The sequence below is a fragment of the Macaca fascicularis genome, chromosome 20 (genome assembly GCF_037993035.2).
Source record: "Macaca fascicularis isolate 582-1 chromosome 20, T2T-MFA8v1.1".
Lineage (NCBI taxonomy): Eukaryota > Metazoa > Chordata > Mammalia > Primates > Cercopithecidae > Macaca > Macaca fascicularis.
Genome location: NC_088394.1, coordinates 2,097,693 through 2,123,044, shown reverse-complemented (window position 1 = coordinate 2,123,044; position 25,352 = coordinate 2,097,693). Strand labels below are relative to the sequence as shown.

At 59.2% G+C, this 25,352-nt stretch overlaps 2 protein-coding genes across 39 annotated transcripts in view; one reads left to right on the top strand and one right to left on the bottom strand.

Annotated features, from left to right (window-relative positions):
- The window catches only part of UNKL (unk like zinc finger), a 47,118-nt gene extending 32,526 nt beyond the window's left edge, over nucleotides 1-14,592 (top strand). For 7 of the 36 annotated variants that reach the window (XR_012429598.1, XM_045382152.2, XM_074028494.1 and 4 more), the window contains 5 exons: nucleotides 6,834-6,926; nucleotides 7,763-7,990; nucleotides 9,881-10,083; nucleotides 10,516-10,773; nucleotides 11,483-14,592. Coding sequence is in view for 19 of the 36 variants with exons in the window: in XM_045382152.2 (XP_045238087.2) it covers nucleotides 6,834-6,926; nucleotides 7,763-7,990; nucleotides 9,881-10,083; nucleotides 10,516-10,773; nucleotides 11,483-11,638 (938 nt within the window). In the remaining 17 variants the exon portion in view is untranslated. Of the gene's footprint in view, nucleotides 1-412; nucleotides 688-1,018; nucleotides 1,114-1,335; nucleotides 1,428-6,833; nucleotides 6,927-7,762; nucleotides 7,991-9,880; nucleotides 10,084-10,515; nucleotides 10,774-11,482 lie in introns of those variants that run through there. The other 29 variants (XR_012429591.1, XR_012429594.1, XR_006694774.2 and 26 more) reach the window with 13 other exon arrangements.
- GNPTG (N-acetylglucosamine-1-phosphate transferase subunit gamma) lies at nucleotides 14,447-25,351 on the bottom strand. 3 transcript variants are annotated; one of them, XM_074028501.1, is made up of 12 exons: nucleotides 25,286-25,351; nucleotides 25,141-25,198; nucleotides 24,994-25,061; nucleotides 18,155-18,505; nucleotides 15,992-16,046; nucleotides 15,835-15,918; nucleotides 15,658-15,751; nucleotides 15,469-15,583; nucleotides 15,267-15,349; nucleotides 15,059-15,190; nucleotides 14,887-14,968; nucleotides 14,447-14,797 (listed from the first exon to the last, which is right to left on the bottom strand). In XM_074028501.1, exons 4-12 carry the CDS (start codon nucleotides 18,213-18,215, stop codon nucleotides 14,703-14,705), a joined length of 801 nt encoding a protein of 266 aa, XP_073884602.1. In that variant the 5' UTR covers nucleotides 18,216-18,505; nucleotides 24,994-25,061; nucleotides 25,141-25,198; nucleotides 25,286-25,351; the 3' UTR covers nucleotides 14,447-14,702. The 3 variants fall into 3 exon arrangements, with proteins under 3 accessions (XP_073884602.1, XP_065392880.1, XP_005590903.1); XM_065536808.1 differs by lacking the exon at nucleotides 18,155-18,505 and adding an exon at nucleotides 16,406-16,525; XM_005590846.4 differs by lacking the exon at nucleotides 18,155-18,505.
- Nucleotide 25,352: the final 1 nt, after the last annotated feature.

Genomic DNA, 25,352 nt, shown 5'->3' with positions numbered 1-25,352 from the left:
GCAGGGCAGGCAGCGGCCCCAGGTCACGCTGCCCCGCCCCGCCCCGCCCCGCCCCGCCCCGCCCCGCCCGCGCCCGTGTTGGCTCCGGTGTTTCACCTGAGTCCGCCCGGAGCCGCTGCAGATGCAGGTGGGCAGGGCAGGAGGAACCGGGCAGGGGGGCGGCTCCGGGGCTTTCGGCCTGAAGACCTCTAGCCCCCGCTGCCTGCGCCCACCTGCCCGCCCAGCTCGTGGCCAGGAGCCGCGGAGACCGGGTGCGCCCGGGGGGAGGGGAAGGTTGGGGGAGGGCGTGGCCAGTGCGGCGGGGGCGGGGCCGAGTCACATTGCGGGGCGGGGGCGGGGCGCGGGGCGGGGCCCGCGCGGCGGGGGCGGGGCGCGGGCCGGGTTTGAATCCCCGGCGGCGGCCGCGGACCGTGAGTCAGCATCGGCGGCGGCCCCAGCGCGTGGCAGCCCCGCGCCGTCAAGGTGCGGGGCTCGTTACTCGGCGCTCAGGAGCGGGCCCTCCGCTAGGTGCGCCCCCCAGGTGCGTCCCCCGCGTCCCGGAGCCGGGTGTGACAGCCGCGGGGTGGGCCCGGGCTTCTCAGAGACCCGGAGCGAGGCGAGGGCGCTGCCTTCTCGGACTTGCCTTTGCCGGGCGCTCGCCGGTTCCCAGCGTGGGCTCGGACCCTCTGCGTCCCCTAGAGAGGCGGGGTCGGTGCCCCGAGGAAGGGCAGGGGAGTGGGGCGGAGCGGGGCAGGGGAACGGGGCAGGGGAGGGCCGACCCCTGCGTCCTGGCCGGGCCCAGCCTGCACTCAGCCCGCGTGCAGGGGATTTCCCTGGCGTCGGGGGCTCCCCCGCCCTGGGCTGAGTTCCCAGCAGTCTGTAGCTTGTCCTCGCGTGTCCCTGACCCCGGGGGACCGCGGCGGCTTGAATGTGCTGTGTCACGGCAGAGCCGGGCTGTGGGGCCGTGACTCAGCGGGCCGGTGATTTCCCAACGCCCGGGGCTGAGGCAGCCTGGCCTGACCCAGCTGTACTCGCTTAGATAACCAGCCTCGCCTGGATTGTGCCTCTGCGTGAGGGTTAGCTCTTTCTTTGAGAGTGTTTCAGAAGATCTGGATCTGACCTTGGAACAGTGAGGTGAGGTGGGGAAGAAGCTGCGGGCCAGAAAGTGGGCCAGGTGGGTGCAGCAGCTCTCTCCCCCCTAGCTTTCTGGGAGTGGGCTCCTAGACAGCACTCTAGGGGTGGTGGAGCCCCCGGGACCCTCCCCAGTGCCCTCTTTGGATCAGGGGCACTTGGCTGTGAAGCAGGGCTGGAGTCTCTTGGGGGCACCCACATGTTCCCCGAACGTCCCCTCTCCAGGTAGCTTCCCAGGCTTCAGCGCAGGTGACTTGGCTGAGGTAGGTGGCGGCTGACGTCCTCTGAGCTGAATGCGAGCTGTAGAAGTTTGTCAGGTGAGCGTTGAAGGCAGCTTAGCCCCTCCACATGCTGTGCGCTCTGCACCTGGTGGGAGAAGCCTCTGTCCTGACTTAGGCACAGAGCATGGTGCGATCCCCCCACTCCAAGGGGAGAAAAGGCGCCTCCGTTCCCGTCCCCCCAACTCCTTTGCGTCTTTGCTTTTCATGAGGAGTTTCTGGATCTCTGCCAGGTGTGAGGGGCGGTGAGCTCTGAAGGGGCTGCCACATCCTGATCCCGGGACTTGGGTGCAGAGGGCAGGTCCAGGTTCCTGAGCCTGGCTGACCTGACCCTGTGTAGACGGCTTGGCCCTCCCCGTCATCAAGCCCCAGTGTGGAAGCACACGGGGGCCGTGGGCAGGCCTGCGGGTTGGGGATCGGTGCCTGTCCTCAGTGGGTGAGTCTGCCCAGGTCCCTGGCATGGTTGAGGCTGACACCTGCAAGGATGGAGGGGGGGCATTCCACGCAGGGCTTGGAGGCCGAGCAGCTTTCTGGGGACTGGTGGGGCTGATCTTAGTGAATGGAAGGCACGGCCAGGCTGAGCCTCAGTGGCACAGCAGGTTGGGAGCCTGGCAAAGGACCCATTGGGAAGCGGTGACCGGCACGCGCAAGGGCACAAGCTCCCTCCCTCCTTTCTTGCAGGCCAGGGCTCGGGACACGATGAGGCTTTTTCATAGTAGGAAGGTCACTCTTGCGATGCATGAAGGGATTGGCCTCAGTGGGTGTGGGCTGAGCGAGCAGCCCCTGAGGAAGGGGTCCTGCGGTGCCAGCTTCCAGGAGGGCCCTGCACACACGGTGTCTGGGAAGGCCCTGCAGTGGGGCCATGGGAACGAGCGAGGGATCCTTTGCCAGGGAGGAGGGGCTCTGGCCCCTGCTGGGGGACGTCCAGGACATCTGGGCTGCGGGCTGCAGGGCCACTGTGTTGGGCGGGTCCAGGCCACAGGAGAGGCTGCCAGACCCAGGGAGGAGAGTGGGCCTGGGGGTTGGCCTGGGAGGGAGGCTGGTGCCTGTGACCAGAGGCAGTTCAGGGCACAGGTGCAGGGCTGGAGGGAAAGGCCCCGGGCAGCGGTGGGCAGAGTGAGTGCTGAGGAGGCCCCAGAAAACAGCTGCAGGGGGAGTGGAGGCAGAGGCGGGGGTCTCCTCCCTGGGGAGGACTCAGGGAGGGAGGGCTGTGCACAGCAGGGGCAGATCTGTTGGTACAGAGTCCTGAGGGGCCTGGGGAGGACGGACAGGACCAACGGGGCATCTGCAGGTGAGCCCCCATGTCCTGGGTTGAATTGTGTCCCCTGAAAGTTGCATTTGAGGCCGGGCACGGTGGCTCACGCCTGTAATCCCAGCACTTTGGGAGACGAGGCGGGCGGATCACCTGAGGTGGGGAGTTCGTGACCAGCCTGACCAATATAGAGAAAACCTGTCTGTACTAAAAATACAAAGTTAGCTGGGGGTGGTGGAGGGCAGCTGTAGTCCCAGCTGCTCAGGAGGCTGAGGCAGGAGAATAGCTTGAGCCTGGGAGGCAGAGGTTGCAGTGAGATGAGATCACACCACTGCACTCCAGCCTGGGCAACACAGCAAGACTCTGACTCAGAAAAAAAAAAAAAAAAGATGCACCTGAACCCCAGGCCCCGCACCGGGCTACGTGGCGTTGCGTGGAAGCACAACAGGTCCTCTTATCCCAGCGTTCGCTGTCCACTGCCTCAGTTGCTGGTGTGAGGTCTGGGTTCAGGATGGCACCGTACAGGAGGGCATTTGGTTGCTCAGTTAACTTTTATTACTGTGCAGTGCTGAAATCTGTCTATGTAACTAGTAAATCTTGTTAATCTCTTACTGGGCTTGACATGCAAATGAGGACGTTCATATAGGAAAAAGCCTGGTATGTAGGGGTTCCATGCCATCTGCAGCCTCAGGCTTCCATGGGGGGTCTTGGAATGTATCTCCCCTGCTACAGATCGGGGGTGCTACTGCAGGGTCCTCATAACCAGGTTAAAATGAGGCCGGTAGGGTGGGCCAGTGACCAGTGTCCTTATAAGAACAAACTTGGACAGACACTCAGAAGAGATGGCCCCCAGCGCAGAGGCAGACACCGGAGTCATGTGGCTGCCTGCCATGAAGGAGGGTGGACACCTGGAGGAGGAGGAGGAGCGCCCCAGGTCCTAGAGGGAGGGAGGAGGAGCGTGCCCCAGCCCTAGAGAGAGGGAGGAGGGAGGAGGAGGAGCACCCCAGGTCCTAGAGGGAGGGAGGAGGAGCGTGCCCCAGCCCTGGAGGGAGGGAGGAGGAGCGTGCCCCAGCCCTGAGAGAGGGAGGAGGAGGAGCACCCCAGCCCTGGAGGGAGGGAGGAGGGAGGAGGAGCGTGCCCCAGCCCTGAGAGAGGGAGGAGGAGTGTACCCCAGCCCTGGAAGGAGAGAGGAGGGAGGAGGAGCAGCGCCCCAGCCCTGGAGAGAGGAGGGAGGAGGAGCACACCCCAGCCCTGGAGGGAGGAGGGAGGAGGAGCACACCCCAGCCCTGGAGGGAGGAGGCCCTGCCCACTGCAGATCTGACTTTCAGCCTTGGAGCCACCTGTCCGAGGCCACTCAGTGCATGGTCCTCTGCTGCTGCCTCCAGCGTCTCAGCTCTGTGCTTCGCAGCACGACTTCAGTCAGGCTTTGAGGTCGTGCCCTTTTCGGCCATGGTCTGAGCAGCACGTCAGGTGGATGACAGGGACCGGGAGGGCTGGCCCACTCTGCAGGCCAGGGTGGATGTCCGCTCGAGGATGTCGCTGTCCTGTGAGTGGAAGGAGAGGAGCGAACGGCTCTGGGGGCCGTCACTGTCCTGTGAGGGGAAGGAGAGAAGCGAAGGGCTCTGGGGGCTGTCACTGTCCTGTGAGTGGAAGGAGAGGAGCGAACGGCTCTGGGGGCCGTCACTGTCCTGTGAGTGGAAGGAGAGGAGCGAACGGCTCTGGGGGCCGTCACTGTCCTGTGAGGGGAAGGAGAGGAGCGAACGGCTCTGGGGGCCGTCACTGTCCTGTGAGTGGAAGGAGAGGAGCGAACGGCTCTGGGGGCTGTCACTGTCCTGTGAGGGGAAGGAGAGGAGCGAATGGCTCTGGGGGCCGTCACTGTCCTGTGGGTGGAAGGAGAGGAGCGAATGGCTCTGGGGGCCGCTGGCCCAGGGTCTGCCTTTGGTTCTGCCAATGAGCGTCCTTGAGGGCCGAGGCCTTGGTGACTGCTGTTGTGGGTTCCTGGTCCTCAGGGGGTCTTGGCCTGGCCACCTCCACCCCCCACCTGTTCCTTTAGTTTCTGGATAAGACCTTCGAAAGTCCCTAAAAGCTTCATTTGAACAGTGTCTCTGTGGGAGTGGAGATGCTGCTGCAGGTACCATGTGCTGTCCCGGATGCCTCAGGGCGTCAGGTTCTCTGCCCTGGGCCCTGCTGCCTCTGTGACCGGGAAGGACCGTGTTGCCCGGTGGCACCACAGCCCGGCCTCCGTGCTCCGGAAATTCCCTCATGGCTGGCGTGTGGATGAGGGTTGAGTCTGGGTCGTGCTGTGCGGTGGAGTGGGGTGGGGATGGCCTCTGCCTTGCGGCCTCTGGAGTCCGCTGTCCACCCCTGAGCCAGGCTCCTCTCCCACCTGCTGCTGTGGGTGGTGGAGCACGGTCTCCACACAGTGTGGCTGCTGAGCGAGGCCAGATTCGGGGTGAAGTTCAGAGGCCCGGACCTGCCAGGCCGTGCTGCATCCACACCAGCCTGTGCCCGTGCGCGATGGGCTGTGCCCGGCCAGGAGGCACGAGGATGTTCTGGCTGCTCCTGTGGGGTTCAGAGGGTGTGGCCGCCGAGCACCAGGCCTCAGGCGAGGGGCCACCTGCCACCCTGTGGTTGCTCCCATGGTCCCCGTGGCACTGACTGGTGCCAGCCGGTTCCACGGAGGAGAAGCGGAGGCCTGGGCGGAGGGGTGAGGCTGGGCCCCACACCTGCGGTCCCCACAAATCTTGCGTGTGGCTAGTGTCGCGTTCTTCAGAAGTCACCTTCCTGCCTTTCCTGTTGATGCTGAAAGCGTCTGGAAAGGCCCCAGCCCTCTTCCCCAGCCGGGGGGGTTTGTCCCTCTGCGACCCGTTGGCTGCCCAGTCCGTTTCTCCAGCTGTTTCCTGGGACGCCCCCTGTGTGGTGAACCTGCTGTCACCCTGACGCGGCCACCAGGTCGCAGCAGTCATCGCCGCCTGGATCAGCCAGCTCCACGCTGGGTGGGGTGGGGTGGGGTGGGGTGCGGGGAGTGCGGCCGCAAGAGCCCTGTGAGGGCGGGGCTTGACGTCGGTACCTGGGGGGCAGTGACCACCTCTCCGCTTCCGCTGGGCCACTGGTGTGAACCGAGCACCAGGCAGGGCTGGCCAGGCTGGAGGTTCCCGGCGCGCCAACCCCCAGTCGGGTCTGACAGGTGTCCCCGGGGTGCGGTTGCCCGGGGCTGTGGAGGGACCATCTGTCCCAGGTGAGGACAGGAAGAAGGGGGTCTGAGACCCTTCAGGCACAGGCAGGGGTGGCTTCGCGCGTCTCAGAGCAGGACTTAGCAGCACACTGTCCAGTACCAGGCGTCAGTGCGGGTTCAAGAACCCCCAGGTGGACCTGGAGTCCACTGTCCACTCCTGAGCCAGGCTCCTCTCCCACCTGCTGCTGTGGGAGGCGGCACCAGCCCACAGGGTGTGTCCCGGAGCTCCTGCAGCCGCCGCGGTCCCCTGGCCTGCCCCCTGTGGCACGTGGGCTCTCAGATCCCAGATCTTCTGGTCACCCCCCATCCCCAACCCGATCTCTATGCAGAGGCTGCAGGAGTTCGAGACACGCTGTGTCCTCAGGGGCTGGTGACCAGAGCTCAGCCTCCTCAAGACGGCTTCCTAATACTAGGAAGGGGCACTGGGGCCACTGCGTGCCGTTCGGGGTTGGGGGTGGGGACAGCCTCGGAAGGCAGGGCTGGCTGGGTGAGGCCGCTCCGAGGAGGGTCCTTCCCACTCAGTCTTGAGCCTGGGGGATTGAGGTCTTGGTGCTTGGCATGAAATTGCAGATGATCACCTGCTCCTTGAAATCACCCTCCCGGAAAGTTTTTCAGACAGTCGAGTGTGCACACATGGTGAGATGCTAACACACGCTTAGGTATTTAAACTCCGAGGGGCAGCAGCGGCACGCGGAGGCGAGGACCCAGCTGCTGGGCTGTGGCGGGGTGTCCCACCTGTGTGTGCTCGTTCTGCCAGACAACAGCCAAGCCCCCCACTGCCTGCTGGGGGCTGCGAGGGTGGGCTGGTGGTGTCCTTCCGAGGCTCCCCCAGCAACTCCCACGCCTTCTGCCCTTGGTCTCACTCTACGCCCAGGCCGGACAGTCGTCGTCCTCAGCTGGGCTTCCTGAGCTCTGCAGCACTGAGTGGGCTGTGGATGATGGGGGGCTCTGTTGACAGGTTCCGCGTTAGACCCACATCTTAGCAATGTGAATATTGCTTCCCTGGAGAAGGATCTGGAAGAGCAAGACGGCCACGACCTGGGACCAGGAGGTGAGGGCGAGGAGCACCTGGGGCCCTGTTCCTCCAGCCGCTGAACAGCTAAGCGCCGTGGCAGGAGGATCGCTTGAGCCCGGGAAGGTCAAGGCTGCAGTGAGCGGGGATTGGACCATTTAGGTCCCGCCTGGGCCACAGTGCAATAGCCCGTATCTGGTTTTGGGGGCGGGAGGGCCCCCTTCTGGCGGTACCTCCTCCTCTCCCTCACTGCCCCTCCCCTTCCCCCCCTGCACACGGACTCCTCAGCCTCTCTCTCCCGCCTCCCACTTCTTCAGTTGACCTTTGTCCCAGCAAAGTGGCCCTGCAGACAGGCGGGGCTCTCCCTGAGGAAGGTCCTGATGGTCTCCAAAGGACAAATGTATTCACATTGTAGTCAAAAGATCAACATCCATACAAAAGTCTTATCCTATACAACACCCTTTCCTTCAGCCTAAAAGTGTATCTTTTCTTTCTGACTTTAAAAGAAAGTAGACTATTTTAGAGGGCCTGGACAAGTGCTGGGAGGACTGTGCTAGTGGCTAAATTGGCTGGCAGAGCCTGGTGGGTGTCTGGCCTCTTGGGGGGGCCCACGCTAAACCCCCGTGTCCCCACCTCTGGTTGAAATCTCTTTGAGCCCATGGCTTGCCCAACTGTATGAGACGTGGCCACCCGGGGCTCTGTGGCTCCACACCCATAGAAGGTGGCTGCTGGCCTGGCCCCCGTATCCCCACCCCCCATATCCCCACCACCACCGCCTGCAGGGTCCGTCTTCCGTGGCTGCCGCCCGCCGGTGGGCAGATGTTTGGGCAGAGGCCTAGCGGTACTTCCTTCGCTCACTGGTCTGCCCCTGCCAGGTGCCAGGTCGCTGGCCGGCTCTGCGCCTGTTACCATACCCGGCTCCCTGCCCCGAGCACCATCGCTGCACTCGCCGTCCTCCGCGTCCACCTCGCCACTCAGTTCGCTGTCCCAGCCCCTCCCGGGGCCGGTGGGTTCCTCGGCCATGACACCTCCCCAGCAGCCGCCACCCCTGCGTTCAGAGCCGGGTGCCCTGGGCTCTTCAGCCTCATCCTTCAGCTCCTTAGGTGAGTGCCGGCTCCCTCCACGCAAGTGTTCCCATGAAGCCTCCGTGGGGCTGCCTCCCAGAGGCCTCCCTGACTGAGGGGCCCCACACGGAACCTTGTGCCCCATCCATGGTGGCAAACCACATGGCCTGCTGCTCACAGGCTCCCCCCGCCGCAGACTGAGTCTCGCTCTGTCACCCAGGCTGGAGTGCAATGGCACGATCTCAGCTCACTGCAACCTCCGCCTCCCAGGTTCCAGCAATTCTCCTGCCTCAGCCTCCCGAGTAGCTGGGATTAGAGGCGTGCGCCACCACACCCGGCTAATTTTTGTGTTTTTAGTAAAGACGGGTTTCACCATGTTGGCCAGGCTGGTCTCAAACTCCTGACCTCGTGATCTGCCCACCTCGGCCTCCTGAAGTGCTGGGATGACAGGCTTGAGCCACCGTGCACGGCTGTTTGTTACGTTGTAAACGAACTAACACTTGGCCGGGCTTGATGACTCGAGAGCAGCCTGATCAACATGGAGAAACCCTGTCTCTACTAAAAATACAAAATTAGCTGGGCGTGGTGAGTTGCACCTGTAATCCCAGCTACTCAGGAGGCTGAGGCAGGAGAATCGCTTGAACCTGAGAGGCGGAGGTTGCGGTGAGCCAAGACTGTGTCGTTACACTCCAGCCTGGGCAATAAGAGTGAAACTCTGTCTCAAAAAAAAAAAAAAGACCGGGCGCGGTGGCTCATGCCTGTAATCCCAGCAGTTTGGGAGGCCGAGGAGGGCAGATCAGGAGGTCAGGAGATCGAGACCATCCTGGTTAACACGGTGAAACCTCGTCTCTACTAAAAATAAATTATCCGGGTGTGGTTGCGGGCACTTGTAGTCCCAGCTACTCGGGAGGCTGAGGCAGGAGAATCGCTTGAACCCGGGAGTCGGAGGTTGCAGTGAGCCGAGATCACGCCACTGCACTCCAGCCTGGTGTTAGAGCGAGACTCCGTCTCAAGAAAAAAAAACCAAAACACTTTGGGCCAGCACAGTGGCTTAGGCCTGTAATCCCAGCACTTTGGGAGGCCGAGGTGGGTGGATCACTTGAGGCCAGGGGTTCAAGAGAAGCCTAGGCACCATAGTGAGATTCCTGACTCTCCAAAAATTACAAAATTTTAAAAGTGTTTATTTTTTTAAGACAAACTCTCACTCTGTCGCCCAAGCTCCAGCAATCTTCGCTCACTGCAGCCTCCGCCTTCCAGGTTAAAATGATTCTCTTGCCTCAGCCTCCCGAGTAGCTGGGATCACAGGCTCCTGCTACCACACCCGTCTCATTTTTGTGTTTTTAGTAGAGATGGGGTTTCACCATGTTGGCCAGGCTGGTCTCAAAGTCCTGACCTCGGGTGATCTGCCCGCCTCGGCCTCCCAAAGTGCTGGGATGACAGGCCTGTTTTTGTTAAAGTAACATTTAGAGTATCTCATAGTCTCTAAGCTGCATACACATTGGCAGATGTCACCGTGTGGACACAGCTCTTTGGGGTCTGTGAGAGTCCGTGTGAGGCGTTCCTGGGGGTGGAGTCTGAGAACCACTGCCCCTTCCACCTCGTGATGTGGTCCCAGGAACGAATTTAATTCCTCTGTTCAGACTCCTCAGGTGGCCGGGAAGGCATAGATCTGGTGGGGAGACCGGCCGGGGCAGGTGTCACTGTCAGTGCCTCTGCCAGCCCCACTCGGTCCCCAGCGCCTCTTCCCGAGGCTGGTGGGGTCCAGGAGTGGGGCAAGGGGCTGGCAGGACAAAGGGCAAGACCCCTGCCATCAGGGTGGGTGAGCCCCAGAGGGTGCCCATGTGGAGGCGGGGCCGGGGCATAGCACCCACCAGTCACCAGGCCGTGAGCACAGCTGGGCTGGGCCGTCATCGGCCCTTTCACACTCAGGTTTGAACGGTGTCCCCGGGAGCATCTGGGACTTTGTTTCCGGCAGCTTCTCCCCAAGCCCCACCCCTATCCTGAGCGCCGGCCCCCCATCGTCTTCGGGTTCAAGTCCAAATGGGACTGAGCTGGCCCGGGTCAGACGGCAGCTGGACGAGGCCAAGAGGAAGATCCGGCAGTGGGAGGAGTCCTGGCAGCAGGTGAAACAGGTGAGCGTGTGGGGGGCCAGACAGGTGAGGGGGAGGGAGGGCCGCCGGGGACTCAGGTGAGGGGGAGGGAGGGCCGCCAGGGACTCAGGTGAGGGGGAGGGAGGGCCGCCGGGGACTCAGGTGAGTGTGGGGGGGTGAGGGGAGGGCCGCAGGGGACTCAGGTGAGTGTTGGGGGGGTGAGACAGGTGAGGGAGGGCCGCGGGGGACTCAGGTGAATGTGGGGGGGGTGAGGGAGGGCCACAGGGGACTCAGGTGAGTGTGGGGGGGGTTGAGGGAGGGCCGCAGGGGACTCAGGTGAGGGGGCCACAGGTGATGGGGGACGGGAGGGAGGATCGCAGGGGACATGGGCAATGGGGTCTGCAGGTGGCATAGGTGAGGTGGGAGGGACTGAGATGGGCTCTGGCTGCCTCCTGCACGGGCCCTGGGTTTCAGGTCTGCGATGCCTGGCAGCGAGAGGCGCAGGAGGCCAAGGAACGTGCCCGCGTGGCCGATAGTGACCGGCAGCTGGCGCTGCAGAAGAAGGAGGAGGTGGAGGCGCAGGTGAAGCAGCTGCAGGAGGAGCTGGAGGGCCTGGGCGTAGCCTCCACACTGCCGGGGCTGCGGGGCTGCGCGGACATCGGCACCATTCCCCTGCCTAAGCTGCACTCGCTGCAGAGTCAGCTGCGCCTAGACCTGGAGGCGGTGGATGGCGTGAGTCCTGCTCGGGGCGGGGTGAGGGCTAGCCTGTCTGCAGGGCTGCTGTCCCTGTCTGGGGAGGGCCCTGGCTGGTGTGGCGTCCCTTCCCCCCCTGCCCCTCGGGTCTGCTCCGGGCCTGGGGAGGAGGGGACGGTGCCCCGCCCCAGCACAGACCCCCTGAGACCTCCTTGCCTGTCTCCCTGGGAGCCGCCTCTCCTGTCAGGCTGGCCCTTGCCCTTTCACCCCTCCCTCTTACCAGCAAATGCCAGGCTGCACCCTCCACAGGGAAGGCGGCCCCATCCCTCCCTGTTCACAGCGGCAACCCTCACACATGCTCCCTCCACTTCAGCATGTCTCTCCTCACCTGGCCTGTGAAGGGTGGACTCTCGGCCTAACTGCTCTGGGCCAGTGTGTCCTGCGTAGCTCACATCCTGGGCACCCAGCTGCCAGGGCCCTCAGGGGCCTGTCCTGTCCGGCCACTGCCGTGTCTGTGGTGGCCCCGGGGGCCGTCCTCTGCCCAGGGCTCGAGACAGAGCATTCCCGCCACCCCGCAGCTGCCTTCTCCCTGAGGTGGCCCTGGCAGGGGGCATCTCCCTGACCCTGTCTCTGTAGCTGGTGGCCGGGTGGCCCGAGACGCCGAGTCCTGCCCAGAAGGCCCTGCGGCTCCCCAGCTGGTCCAGCCTGGGCAGGGGCCTCCTGACCCGTTACCGTTCTGGCCCTGCAGGTGATCTTCCAGCTCCGAGCCAAGCAGTGCGTGGCCTGCCGGGAGCGGGCCCACGGTGCCGTCCTGCGGCCCTGCCAGCACCGCGTCCTCTGTGAGCCGTGTGCGGCCGCCGCACCCGAGTGCCCCTACTGCAAGGGCCAGCCCCTGCGGTGGTGACCTCAGCGGGGACAGCCACCTCCCGCTGGGCACCCTGGTTCCAGTGCTTGTAACCACAGACACATCGTCACTCACCTCTGGTGCCACCGATGTGAGGACCGAGGCTGGGAGCCCCGCCCGCGCTCAGCCGTTATCATGAGGCTGGGAGCCCCCGCCTGGGCTCGGCCGGACAGCTTTCCTGTCACACGTTGTCACCTATCTAGTCCTACCGACGGTTTCAAGGTATTTTCCTCAAAAACCTTAAAGGCAAACCCACAGAACCCGCCTGCCTGTCCTCGAGGGGCCTGGTGCCTCAGGGGTCCGCGTGGCGCTGTGATCACAGCAGTTTGTGGTCCTGACACTCCTGTGACTGGACCACTGGGAGCTGGGGTCTTTCAAAGCACTTTGTAAACCGAGGAATTTAGAGGTTATAAATTGCTCTAAGCTGCTTTTTATGTTGTTTTTTAAATATGCGATAATATGAAGCTTTATATGTGTACTGTGAACTTAAATATTTCATATCAGTTTATTGTCAATTCATAGTATGCTGAATATATTAGATTTCATATTCTGAAACTAGTACTTATGAAATGAGCGTTTATCTAGTAGTAAGACCTAGGATTTTTACATTTTCCCATTAAGTGCATAGTATTTATAAGCAGAGTGATGATGGATTTAGATGTTTTTAACTCGATGGAAGGAGCTTGTTTTCCTGAGCCTGTGCGCACAAGGCACTAGGGTTGATATTCCAGCCTCGTGACGTGGGAGCAGGAGAGCTCCGTCCTGCATTTCTGGGATCCGTGGCCACTTTTCCTATGTGCCTGTGCCTTGCTAAACAAGTGAAGGAACATCATTGGTTTTGTTTTCTCCCTTGAATCTCTGAAAGACAGTTTGGTACTAACGAAAAATGCAGCAGAAGGGATCAGACATCAGAGGTTTTAGAATTACCTTTTTAAGGAGCTGTCTTCTGGCCGGGCGCGGTGACTCACGCCTGTGATCCCAGCACTTCGGGAGGCTGAGGCGGGTGGATCACCTAAGGTCAGGAGTTTGAGACCATCCTGGCTAACATGGTGAAACCCTGTCTCTACTAAAAATACAAAAATTAGCCGGGCGTGGTGGCGGCGCCTGTAGTCCCAGCTACTCGGGGGGCTGAGGTAGGAGAATCGCTTGAACCTGGGAGGCGGAGGTTGCAGTGAGCCAGGATCATGCCACTGCACTCCAGCCTGGGTGACAGAGTGAGACTCTGGCTCAAAAAAAAAAAAAAAAAAAACTGTCTTCTGATACTCAGATCTGTCCTAGGCAATGGTGCTTTGTAGCTCCTTGGAGACATCGCTGGGCGTCCTGGTGGGGGTCAGGCAGTGAACTGGGAGAGTGGCTGGCTCCCCAGCCCCTGTGGCCACCCCCGTCCTGCTTGTGTGGGAGACGCTCGAGCCGTGGTGTGCGCCAGGGTGCCGGGTGTAGGAGAGTCACCTGACCCGTACTGCCAGTTAGTATCGGAGCTCATCCATGTGGCCAGCGAGGTCACACCAGGACCCAGTCACAGCCTCTTAGTGGCCTGGAGCACACGGGGGAAGTGGCCCCCCGAGGTCCCGGCTCTGCTGCGTCCCCTGGCCTGTCTGCCCCGGAGCGACAGAGTGGCTTCCGGCCGCAGCAGAAACGCGACTGAGAACGCGTTCCCGTGATGACCTGACCCTTCTGCTCAGGGCTGGGACTGTCCCTAGGAGTTGAGGAGCAGGAACAGGCGTCTGTGATTTACGGCGACCTGGCTTTCTGTGGGCCATGTGGGTTGTGAGGGCACAAGAGCAGGCAGCAGCATCGACGTGTTCCTCCCTGCCCGTGGCTTTGCCAAAGACTTTTAATAGCATTTTTTAAAAGTGCAAAACGTCTAGGTAAAAAATTTTTATCAGTGACCAAATTAGAATGTATTTAATATAGTAGGAGGTTTAAGAACTTTTTTAACGTAAGACAAACTGATAGCAACATTCTATCATTTTAAAGGAAGTGGATCCGTGACATTCTGCAGCTAGTCCACTACTCCAGGTAACTATCGACTTGGTTTTAGTGAATCTATTTTGTTTTTAATTATAGTGATGATTTATTAGCTCAGTATCTAGAAATTACGTATATTTTGTGCTACTGTCATCAATGTGTAAAATCCTCTGTTTTTATTATTTATGCACTTGGTTCCCATTTCGGGCCTCTGGTCTTTTCTGGGATATGGTGTCTGCCCAGACGTCTCCCGGTTGTCGGGAGCAGCTGAGCGCTAGTCTGCCGGCTGCTCTGCTCTTTCTGGGAACAACGTGGCGGCTGCCCCTCAGGGCATCTCCATGGATCAGCTTCTGGGGTGGTGGAGCTGGGAGCCCCAGGGGTTGGGGGACGGCGGAGACACCTCCTCCCCCATATTTGTACTGGCTCTGAGGACAGGTGAGCAGTGGGAAGACCAAAGAATGGCTGGCAGTGCTGCCAGGATTGGAAATGGAGGCAAGACCCTGGGGCTGCCCGCCCTGGGGCCTTCCTCACCCGTCTCGGTGGCCGAGGCACACAGCAGTGGCTGGAAGGTGCCCCGTGGAGGCGGGCCCAGCGGCTCCCACCTGTGGCCATGGCCGGCAGTGGGCATAGGAGCCGGGTGGTGGCCGGGTCTGTGTGTGCTTGTTGCCTGTCGTCTGTAACTCTAGTGTTCAACATTAGCCGTGAAACAGTGACGTGTGTAACTGTGGTCAGCAGACCTTGTTCCGTGTGGACGCGTCATGTGGATTCACTTCTGGAAGCCTCGATCTGTATGTTTATTTAGATGAGAGTGTTGTTTGAGTGGAATTTTAACCCGGAAGGTAGGATTTATAATCATTTACTTGTAGTGAACTGTTTAAAATTAACACTTGTTAAATTTTTTTACATTATAGCATTTATGCAATGGTTTACAGAATTCATGGAATTATTTTTATCAGTATGGGAATTAATTAAAACCTTGAATCTTTGTTTCGTCTGCTTCTCTTGAGCACAAGCCTGGCCCGCTGGTCCCTGGGGGTCCTACCAGCCAATCTCCAGGGCTCTCGGCCGTGTCCACCTCTGCCTTCCCACCATAGGGTCACAAACTCCCACGCAGTCCCGGGTCGCCCCGCAGCTGCTCTGGAGGCTTGGCTCTGGGTGTCTTGTGGCCCAAGTGCTCCAAGCTGGAAGTTTCTGCCAAAACACCAGGTGGCCGGTCCTCACCTGGACCCACAGGTGGTGGGTGCGATGGTGGCCTGGCCCCCTCCCCACAGGTGACTTACCTGTGGGCCTCACATAGGGGATGCCGTGCTGGGTGAGCAAACCTTTGAGCCTTTTGATCTCCTTTGACAGTTCTTTATGAGCCTACAACAGGAAGTTCAAGGGAAAGGCCGGGGTGGGGGCGGGGCTGGGCGGGAGGCTACTGTGTGCTGCCACCTCCCCCCAGTACGGCACCTTCCTGCAGTTTTCCAGGGTCTCCAGCCCCAAGCTGTCAGGACCTCCCTCCAGCTGGGTGGGTTCGTTTTCTTCTGGGGCCTTGAAGTAGCCCGCGTCCTCAAACAGTGTCCGCAGCAACTTCTCATGGCCCTGAAGATGGAGGATGCAGGGGCAGCAGCCAGCTCCCAGCCGGGCCCGCCAGGGGCAACCCCGAGCATATGCTTACCTGGGCGGTGATCAGCTCGTCGGCCAGGTCCTGCTCCACCTGGTCCCACCGCCGCTGCAGGGCCTCTGGCAGGGTCGGGTACACTGAGGGCCCAAGAGAAGCCAGACTCAGTTGTGCCCCATGTCCCAACCCTGGCCCCCACCACTGCAGGGCTATGTGCACGGCTGACCCCACCGGCCCCCACTGCGTCCCGCACCCCTACCTAGCAAGGCGTGGGGGTGGCAGACAAGGGGGGTCTCGAATGTCAGTGCATAGACACAGGTGCTCGGCTCGGACACGTGGGCCAGCCGGTTGCTTTTTCCACACGCCAGCTCCACCTGGGGAGGGCACGCCGGTGGGTGTGTTGCAGAGGCTGGGGCCCCTCGTCCCGGGCTCCCGTCTGAGGCCCCACCTTGCTCTGCCGGCTCCGAGAACGGCAGGCGTCACCATCCCTCATCCACATGCCCGTGAAGGTGTTGTTGGCGATCTCCCACTCGTGCCAGATGCTGCGGGGACATGGGCATGGCCCGTGAGGCCGGGCGGGGGAGCCGCGCTGCTGCTTTGGGATCCCTGGCCCGGCCCCGCTCACCCGAGGACCCCGCTGTAGGCGTTCCAGCGGAAGGTCTGCTCGTGCTGGGTCACGTTGTGGAATGGGCAGAACTCGTACTTGTACCTGGGGACACAGGTGGCATGAGGGGGGTCCCCGGGCTGCGCCCCAGCCCACCCTCGCACCCCCCCGCACTCACGTGGACTCCACCAGGCTGAAGCACTTGCCCGAGAGTCGGAAGAGATGCGCCGGCCCTGGAAGAGACTCACACTGATCCCCAGGCTCCGTGCACAGAACCTGTTTGCAAAGACTGGCAGAGTCTGTTTTCAAAGGACCAGTTTTTAACAAAAAGCACAAGATGTTCAAAGAAACAGGAAAACAGGTCCCATTCAATGGAAGAAACTGACAAAACCGAGAATTCTAACAGCCCTTTAAAAATGAGAGTTCAGGCTTGGTATCGTGGCTCACACGTGTCATCTCAGCACTTTGGGAGGCCAGGGCGGGAAGATCGCTTGAGGCCAGGAGTACGAGACCAGTACGGGCAACAATGCGAGACCCCTGTGTCTACACTAAAAACACACACAAAAAACTAGCTGGGTGTGGTGGTGTGTACCTGTAGTCCCACCTACTCGGGAGGCTGAGGCAGGAGAATTGCTTGAACCCGGGAAGCGGAGGTTGCAGTGAGCTGAGATGGTACCACTGCACTCCAGAGCCTGCTTGACAGAGCAAGACCCTGTCTCCAAAAAACAAACAAAAAAAGACATTCCCAGATAAAAGCTTCAGGAGTTGGCTACCTGCAGGCCCATGTGCCCCGCGGGGAAGTGAGTAGACAGACAGCAGCTCAGCTGGAAGGAGACGAAAGGCCCTAGTACGGCGGTAAATTAAATGCCAGGTACCTTTCTAGCTGTGGTCTGTGTATCTACAGAACTTCAACCAGTGGTCCCCAATATTTTTGGCAGCAGGGACTGGTTTCATGGAAGGCAGTTTTTCTATCAGCCAGGGGCGGGGATGGGTGGTTTTGGGATGAAACTGTTCCACCTCACCTCATCAGGCATCAGGTTTTTTTTTTCTTTTTGAGACACAGTCTCATTCTGTAACCCAAGCTACAGTGCAATGGCACGATCTCGGCTCATTGCAACCTCTGCCTCCCGGGTTCAAGTGATTCCCCTGCCTCAGCCTCCCGAGTAGCTGGGATTCCAGGCACGCACCACCACACCCGGCTAATTTCTGTATTTTCAGCAAAGATGGGGTTTCACTATGTTGGCCAGGCTGGTCTGAACTCTGGACCTCCAGATCCGTCCACCTTGGCCTCCCAAGTGCTGGGATTACAGGCGTGAGCCACTGCGCCCCGCCTGAAAGACTAACTTTTAAAGACATAAACAGGCCGGGTGCGGTGGCTCAAGCCTGTAATCCCAGCACTTTGGGAGGCCGAGACGGGTGGATCACAAGGTCAGGAGATCGAGACCATCCTGGCTAACCCGGTGAAACCCCGTCTCTACTAAAAAATACAAAAAACTAGCCGGGCGAGGTGGCGGGCGCCTGTAGTCCCAGCTACTTGGGAGGCTGAGGCAGGAGAATGGCGTGAACCCGGGAGGCGGAGCTTGCAGTGAGCTGAGATCCGGCCACTGCACTCCAGCCTGGGTGACAGAGCGAGACCCTGTCTCAAAAAAATAAATAAATAAAGACATAAACAGGTTGAAAGTGAAGGTATGGAAAAGTATTCATGTAAATAGCCAAAAGAGAGCTGGAGTGGCTGAAACTACAAGAGACAAATACGTTATATATTGACACAAGGGTCCATGTGCCAAGACACCACAATTATCCATGTACAAACGTTGCCACCCACTACATAAGGCTGACAGGAGACATCCATACCCTTTATTTATTTATTTATTTTGAGATGGAGTCTAGTCTTGTCACCAGGCTGGAGTGCAATGGGACGATCTCGGCTCTCTGCAACCTCCACCTCTGGGTTCAACCAGTTTTCCCGCCTCAACCTCCCCAGTAGCTAGCATTACAGATGCCCACCACCACAGCTGGCTAATTTTTGTATTTTTGTACAGACAGGGTTTCTCCATGTTGGCCAGGCTGGTCTTGAACTCCCGGCCTCAGGTGATCCACCTGCCTCAGCCTCCTAAAGTGCTGGGAGTACAGGCGTGAGCCCCCACGCCCGCCCTGATGGATTTAATATTTTTAAGATGACTACCACGCATAGTGATGTGCAGATTCAATGCAACGCCATCCAAATCCCAATGACATTTTTTGCAGAAATTGAAAAACACATCCTAAAGTTCATAGGGAGTCTCAGAGGACCCCCAAATCATCGAACGGTCTTGAAAAAGAACAGAGTTGAAAGACTCACACTTACTGATTCCAAAAATTACTTCAAAGCGGTCATCATCAAAACTGTGTGATACTAGCATAAAGACCGGCGTAGAGGCAGGGCACGGTGGCTCACGCCTGTAATCCCAGCGCTCTGGGAGGCCAAGGCAGGCGGATCACGAGGTCAGGAGACTGAGACTATCCTGGCCAACATGGTGAAACCTGGTCTCTCATAAAATACAAAAAATTAGCCGAGCGTGATGGCAAACGCCTGTAGTCCCAGCTACTCAGGAGGCTGACCTAGGAGAACTGCTTGACCCTGGGAGGTGGAGAGGTTGCCATGAGCTGAGATTGTGCTACTGCACTCCAGCCTGGGCTACAGACTTAGACTCTGTATGGAAAAAACAAAACAAAACAAAAAACCATCAAGGGAGTGAAAAGACCCACGGAATGGGAGAAAACAAACACTGGCAAATCATAGACGTAAGGGATTCATATCCAGCATATATAAAGAACCACAGCCCTACAATAAACCCAGTTTAAAAATGGGCAAAGGGGCCCGTCATCCCAGCACTCTGGGAGGCCAAGGCGGGTGGATCACCTGAGGTCAGGAGTTTGAGACCAGCCTGGTCAACATGGAGAAACCCTGTCTCTACTAAATAAAAATTAGCCAGGTGTGGTGGTGCACGCCTGTAATCCCAGCTACTTGAGAGGGTTGAGGCAGGAGAACTGCTTGAGCCTGGGAGGCGGAGGTTTCAGTGAGCCAAGGTTGCACCACTGCACTCCAGCCTGGGCGACAGAGCGAGACTCCATCTCAAAAAAAAAAAAAAAAAAAAAAAAAAGGACATACAAACAGACCATAAGCAACTGAAAAGATCCCACAGCATTAACTAGGGAAGTGCAAATTAAGACAGCCCTGAGGTGCCACGTCACGCGCATTAGGACGGCTGTCAGCAAACAAAGTGTTGGTGAAAATGTGGAGAAGCCGGACCCTCTGTGCAGCGCTGGCTGGAGCGGGAAATGGTGCAGCCACCGCGCAAACAGTTTGGTGGCTCCTCAAAAAGCTCAGCATGGAATTCTAACAAGATCCAGCAAAGCTACTCTCGGAAATTGGAAGCAGAGACTCGGTATTTACGCCCAAGTTCACAGCAGCCTATTCCCAGCCAGGGGCTGGAAGCCACGCCCGTGTCCAGACGACGGGTAAACACGTGGTCTCTCCTCGCGTGGGATAGTCCTCGGCCGTAAAAACGAAGGAGGCTCTGAGAGCCTCCAGCCTGGGGGACCCCGGGGACACTGTGCCAAGAGTAGTCAGTCAGACACAGAAGGTCGTGTGCAGTTACGGGTCATCTGTGTGCCGTCTCTGCAACAGCCAAGTTCGGAGACGGCAGAATGGTGGGTGCCAGGGCCGGGGGAGCCAGCAGAATGGTGGGTGCCAGGGCCGGGGGAGCCAGCAGAATGGTGGGTGCCAGGGCCGGGGGAGCCAGGGTTTGAAGGGGACAGAGCAAGTTGTGGAGACGATGGTGCTGACGGTTGCAGGGCAGTGTAACCAGCCCCTAGGGGAAGAGGGAGGGTGTGCAGCGTCCCGACCCTCCAGCCAGGCCGGCCACAGGCAGTGCTAGAGCGAGGGCGTGTACAAATCAAGGCCAGTGGCAACTTGTCAGTAAAAGACGCCACAGCAGCCACCCCGTTCTTCAGGCACGCTGGGGAGTCGGGACCTGGCTGGGTATGCACCTGTCCCGGCGCCCACCGAGACTGTCAGCCACGAGGCCATCCTCTGGGCTGTGGGCAAGGCTGGGGCGTGGGCTGTGGAGGCGGGGAGGACACCTGGCCCCTGGCTCCTGTCAGGCCTGCGCTGCAGCAGCAAGTGCACTGGTTAGAGGATGCCTCAGTTAGACTGATGTTTTAAACTCTGCAGTTTTACTGTATTAATAAAGTCAAGGCCTGGCACGGTGGCTCACACCTGTAATCCCAGCACTTTGGGAGGCCGAGGCGGGCAGATCACGAGGTCAGGAGATCGAGACCATCCTGGCTAACACGGTGAAACCCCGTCTCTACTAAAAATACAAAAAAATTAGCCAGGCGAGGTGGCACGTGCCTGTAGTCCCAGCTACTCGGGAGGCTGAGGCAGGAGAATGGTGTGAACCCGGGAGGCGGAGGTTGCAGTGAGCAGAGATCATGCCACTGCACTCCAGCCTGGGCGACAGAGCAAGACTCCGTCTCAAAAATAATAATAAAGCCAAAATACACACGAGGTGCTGGGTGACTGTTCCCTGGGAACCTGGCCAACCCAGGAGCCTGATGCCACCCTCAGCCTGGCCCCCGCCCCCCGAGGGCAGAGGCTAATGCCACTGAGACCTCTAGGGTGCTGGCCCGGCCTGGCCTTCTGTTCCCTGACGTTCCAGTCACCCCTGCGGCTGTCCCCTCCCAAGACAGATGGAGACCAAGATGGCCCGGATGCCCTGCTCAAGGGCTGTGGATATAGGAAGATCCTGGTCCTTCCTCGTCAGACACCATCTGGGTGGCCCCTACTCCCAAGCTCACCCACTGTCCTCCCAGCCTGACCGCCGGGGGCTCCACCTCAGCCCTGTCATGCCTGCTGTCCCATAGCCTGGGGTGCTGGGGCTCGGCCCCTCCAGTCTGGCCCCAGGGCTCTGCCCAACAGGCACACAGGGAAGCCTTTGGAGCCATCCGAGACCCTGACGTGTCCCTCGCCCATCTGCCACTCATAGACTCCACTGGGAGGGTGGCTGGTCAAGCTCCTGTGTCCTGGGAACTCACGTTCCCAGGCTCACCCCCGGCAGACGTGACTTGGAGACATCCCAGGAGGGGCGTGGGCGCCAGGCTCAGCTCTGCACCTGCAGGGCCATCTGTCCAAACAGGGCTGCGTGAGGGTGGCGGGCCCCGGCCTGGCTCTGCAGCTGGGAGGAAGCCTCTGCCCAGAAGCTGTCCACAGCTTCAGGGGGCTCCCACGGGCTGGGGTGCAGCCTCCTGCAGGGGATGGTACCACAAGCCCCCAACTGGCAGTGCCCAGTACCCCGGGTCCTCTGCTGCTGGCCCACACCAGAACCCCAGCCACGGCCCCTCCCCTCCGCCCGGCCCTCAGGTCTCAGCAGCCTGCTCTCCTGAGAGGGGTGGGGTCCGGCCCCTCCGCTCCTTCAGCCAGACACAGCCAGACCTGAGCCAGAGTCTCCACCCCCAAATACCACCACCCCCAAATGCCATCACCCCTGCCGGCAGGCTCCTCCTCTGATCCTCATTCGCCCGCACGTCACCTGCAGGCTCCATGCTCACAGTCTGCATGGCCAGGACACTCGACAGTTCCTTTGGCTCCTGCGGGCCCAGGTGGCCTTACCACTAGCTGGCCCTGCGCCCGAGGCCACAGCTCCTCAAGGCCCCATCAGCTTGGCTGAGCCTAGACTCCCTCATTTCCGTCTGCCCCTGGTCAAGCTTCGGCGGGAAGCAGTCCTCCAGGGCTGCATCTCTTGGTGACAGTCCCTTCTCGAGGGGGTCCTCCCTCACACTGTGCTCCCTGGCCTAGCCCCACACCTGGTCCCAGTGCCCTCCTAACTTCCACAACCCCCACACCCCACCAAGAACTTCCCCGGGGACCTCACCCTCACCCTTGGACCTCACGCACCCCCACTAATGAGTCCTGTGCCCACCATGACCCCTCTCCAAGCACCAGAACTGCCTCACAGACCCAGCCTGGCCCCAACCACAAGCAAGCTCCCAGCCTGACCCCTGCAGTCCACTTTCCATGGCTTCTCTAGCCAGGATCCTGGGGCCACTCTGCTCCTCCCCAACCTCTCCCCAGATCCAGGCCCCTGCCAGGGCCCCAGAGTCCTGCCCAGCTGGCTGCTCCTTCCCACTGCCACTAAGGCAGAGCTCCCTCCTGGACAGTGTGCTGGGCTGTGGCAGGACCACCACCCTGACCATGCCCCATCCCCTGTCCATGCCACAGCAGGATACTGTCTCTAAATCACAGACCTACCAACCTCTGCTGCTCCTGCTGTCAGGGGACGAGACTCCTGACTCATCCGGTGGAGGCCCAGGCCATGGAGGTGCCCACTGCCCAGCCCAGCCCCGCCCCACCAGCCTCGACCCTGGCAAACCCACCCCTTCCTTCTCTTTGGCAGAGGCTCTTCTGCCGGGACCTTCTGAGCCCTAGGCTGCACTCACCACGCCCGAGTTTCTCAGCCCGATTATCTTTCTGCTCTGCTCCTTCCACAGACCACACTCTCCTACCCACTGCGCACAATCTGTTTCACACGCTGATGCTGAAGGAGTGCCACATCAAAGACAAAAAACACTTAGAATATCCGTGCCCGATCCCACGGACGCGGGAGACTATCCGCGCCCAACCCCACAGATGCAGGAAAAAATGGTCTGGAGAAAAACACTATCAACAAAAAGACTGGGAAACAGGAAAACAAACATGCCACTTGGATCCAAAGGTGGGACGAGAACTGCTCCAGATTAAAACACTAAAGAGACATGATTAACCAAATGCACCTGTGAACCCTGATGGGCCCAGGTGTGGGGATGGGGGTGGGGAACACTAAAAAAGGCAGTCTTTTTAAATTTTTTAGGTTTTTTGTTATTTTTTTGAGACGAAGTCTTGCCCTGTCACCCAGGCTGGAGTGCAGTGGCGTAATCTCAGCTCACTGCAACCTCCACCTCCTGGGTTCAAGCGATTCTCCAGCCTCGGCCTCCCAAGTAGCTGGGATTACAGGTGGACACCGCTACGCCCGGCTAATTTTTGTTTCTGTGTTTTTTTAGTAGAGACAGGGTTTCACCATGTTGGCCAGGCTGGTCTTGAACTCCTGGGCTCAAGCGATCCTCACACCTCAGCGTCCCTCCTGAGCAGCAAGCATATACCACCACAACCAGCATATTCTGTTTTCTTTCCAGGACTCTCACCTCCGAAAAGATGTGGTCCCCTTAGCCAAGGCTGCCTTTCTCCTACTGGAAAGGGTTCGGTCGGGAACTGCTCTTACACAGCGGCCTGCCTCCTCCCCAGCTTCTTGGGACAGGTGTTGGCCCGACTCCAGCACTTCAGGCCCTGGGAAGCCACATCCCATGGCTCTGAGCCTCAGGGAAGTGAGCCTAACCCCACGTGCGCCATCATGCCCAGCCACACAACAAAAACCTTAAAAAGATCTGTTTGGAGTCAAAGTCCACAAAACCTACCAACAAGCTGCGGTTCCACCTGATCCCCTTTCTCGCTCATCTGTGGCTACCCAGCTGGATCCCCTCTGGCACGGGCTTTCCTGCGCAAGGCCTTTGGCCACTCCCTTTCCTGAATCCCTTTCCCCAAACAGGCACAGCTTTACTCCCTTCTATCCTTTAGCTTTTGGCTGAAATGTCACTTCTTAGACTTTTCCTCAGCACCCTATTTAAAGCAGTCCCCAGCCAAGGCAGGAGGATTGCTTGAGGCTGGGAGTTTGGGGCCAGCCTGGGCAACGTAGTGAGACTTCCATCTCTACAAAAACACGTAAAATTTGCCAGGCATGGTGGCATGCACCTGTGGTCCCAGCTACTCAGGAAGCTGAGGGTGGGTGGTTGCTTCAGCCCAGGAGTTCAAGGATGCAGTGAGCTATGAATGCACTACTGCACTCCAGCCCGAGTGAGAGAGCAAGACCCCGTCTCTAAAAATAAAAAAAAAAGCGATCCCCCAAACAATACTCTAACACACATACTCCCTCCTCTGCTTCACATATCTACATGGCATTTTTCATCATTGACCATTCTATGTATTTTACCTAATTCTTTGTTCAGTGCCTGTTCGTCCATCACTCCCCATGAGACTGTCAGCTCCCTGAGGACAAGCATTGGTGTATCTGTGTTCGTTTCTGCAACCCCAGCACAGACCCTAACACATAAAAGTATTCGATAATAAAATTATTGAGGCTGGGCACGGTGGCTCACGCCTGTAATCCCAGCACTTTCCGAGGCCAAGATGGGCGGATCACTTGAGGTCAGGAGTTTGAGACCAGCCTGGTCAATACGGTGAAATAAACCCTGTCTCTACTAAAAATACAAAAATTTGCTGGGCGTGATGGTGATGCATGCCTGTAATCCCAGCGACTTGGGAGGCTGAAGCATGAGGATTGCTTGAACGCAGGAGGTGGAGGTTGCAGTGAGCAGAGATCGTGCCACTGCACTCCAGCCTGGGCAGACAGAGTGAGACTCTGTCTCAAAAAAAAAAAAATCCTTGGATTTTTGTCTCTTATATTTAATACTCATTCAGTGTTTAAAAGGCATATATACTCATGACCCAACAATTTCACTTCTGGAATTCTGCCTTGGGAAACCACTCACCTGAGGGCAAACCAAGGCACCTACACAGCATGTTCTCCACAGCACTATTTCTAATGGCCAAAAAAAAATGTAAAGAACCTAAATACAATCGGGAAATGCAGCGCCATCCCATCGCGTACTGAGCACCAAGAGAAAGAATGAAGACCTATATCACCACTGTGAAGCGTCCCAAGACATACAGCGAGTGACAACGACAAATCAGCCAAATACTCGCGCAGCATGATTTTTTTTTAAAAAGCGACAAAGATTACAAAAACTACACGTTTTCCGGCTGTATGGATACGCACGTAAAAGCACAGAAACGCATCTGCCAAGTTACCAGACTATTAACGGCAATTACCTCTCGGAAAGAAAAGGAAGGACTAAGTCTGGAGATAACTTTTAATTCGGTACAAGAACGTTCTGGTATATTCTCTCGCACGTCCACACTAATTTTAGAAGGCTGACAAACCAATGCTTTAGACTCCGGGCCGTAACTCTCAGGGTCTCTCACCCATCCTCCATTGTTGCTGCCCCCCGCGGTCACCCCCGAGCCCGCCAGCAGCGCTCCTCACTCACCAGACACGGGTGAAGGATCCCTCTTGGCCTGGAGGCGACTGGCCTGGGGCAAGAACGGGTTGTTCACCCTACGGGAAGCGGCAGGGTCAGCGGGGAACTGGCCCGAGCCGTCCCCCTGCCCGAGCCGCCAGCCGCGAGGCTGCTCACCCGAACGTGTTGGGCTCCTCCACCACCTTCATCTTCGCGGCACCTGCCGGCGCGGGGCCTACGGGGAGCGAGACCGTGAGCGGGGAGGCCGGGATGCAGAGCGCGCGCCGCGGGGCCTGGGGACGCGGGCGGCCGGGCCACTCACCGCGGGCCGAGAGCCCGAGGAACAACAGCACCCGCACCAGCCCCGCCGCCATCGCGCCGCAGCGCCG

Excerpts from the sequence above, each read along its gene's own strand:
- GNPTG (XM_065536808.1), bottom strand. The coding sequence starts at position 25,337 with ATGGCGGCGGGGCTGGTGCGGGTGCTGTTGTTCCTCGGGCTCTCGGCC. Across the intron at positions 15,752-15,834 it reads GCCTACAGCGGGGTCCTCGG|CATCTGGCACGAGTGGGAGA; the intron begins GTGAGCGGGGCC and ends ATGTCCCCGCAG. Across the intron at positions 15,584-15,657 it reads CTCGGAGCCGGCAGAGCAAG|GTGGAGCTGGCGTGTGGAAA; the intron begins GTGGGGCCTCAG and ends TGCCCTCCCCAG.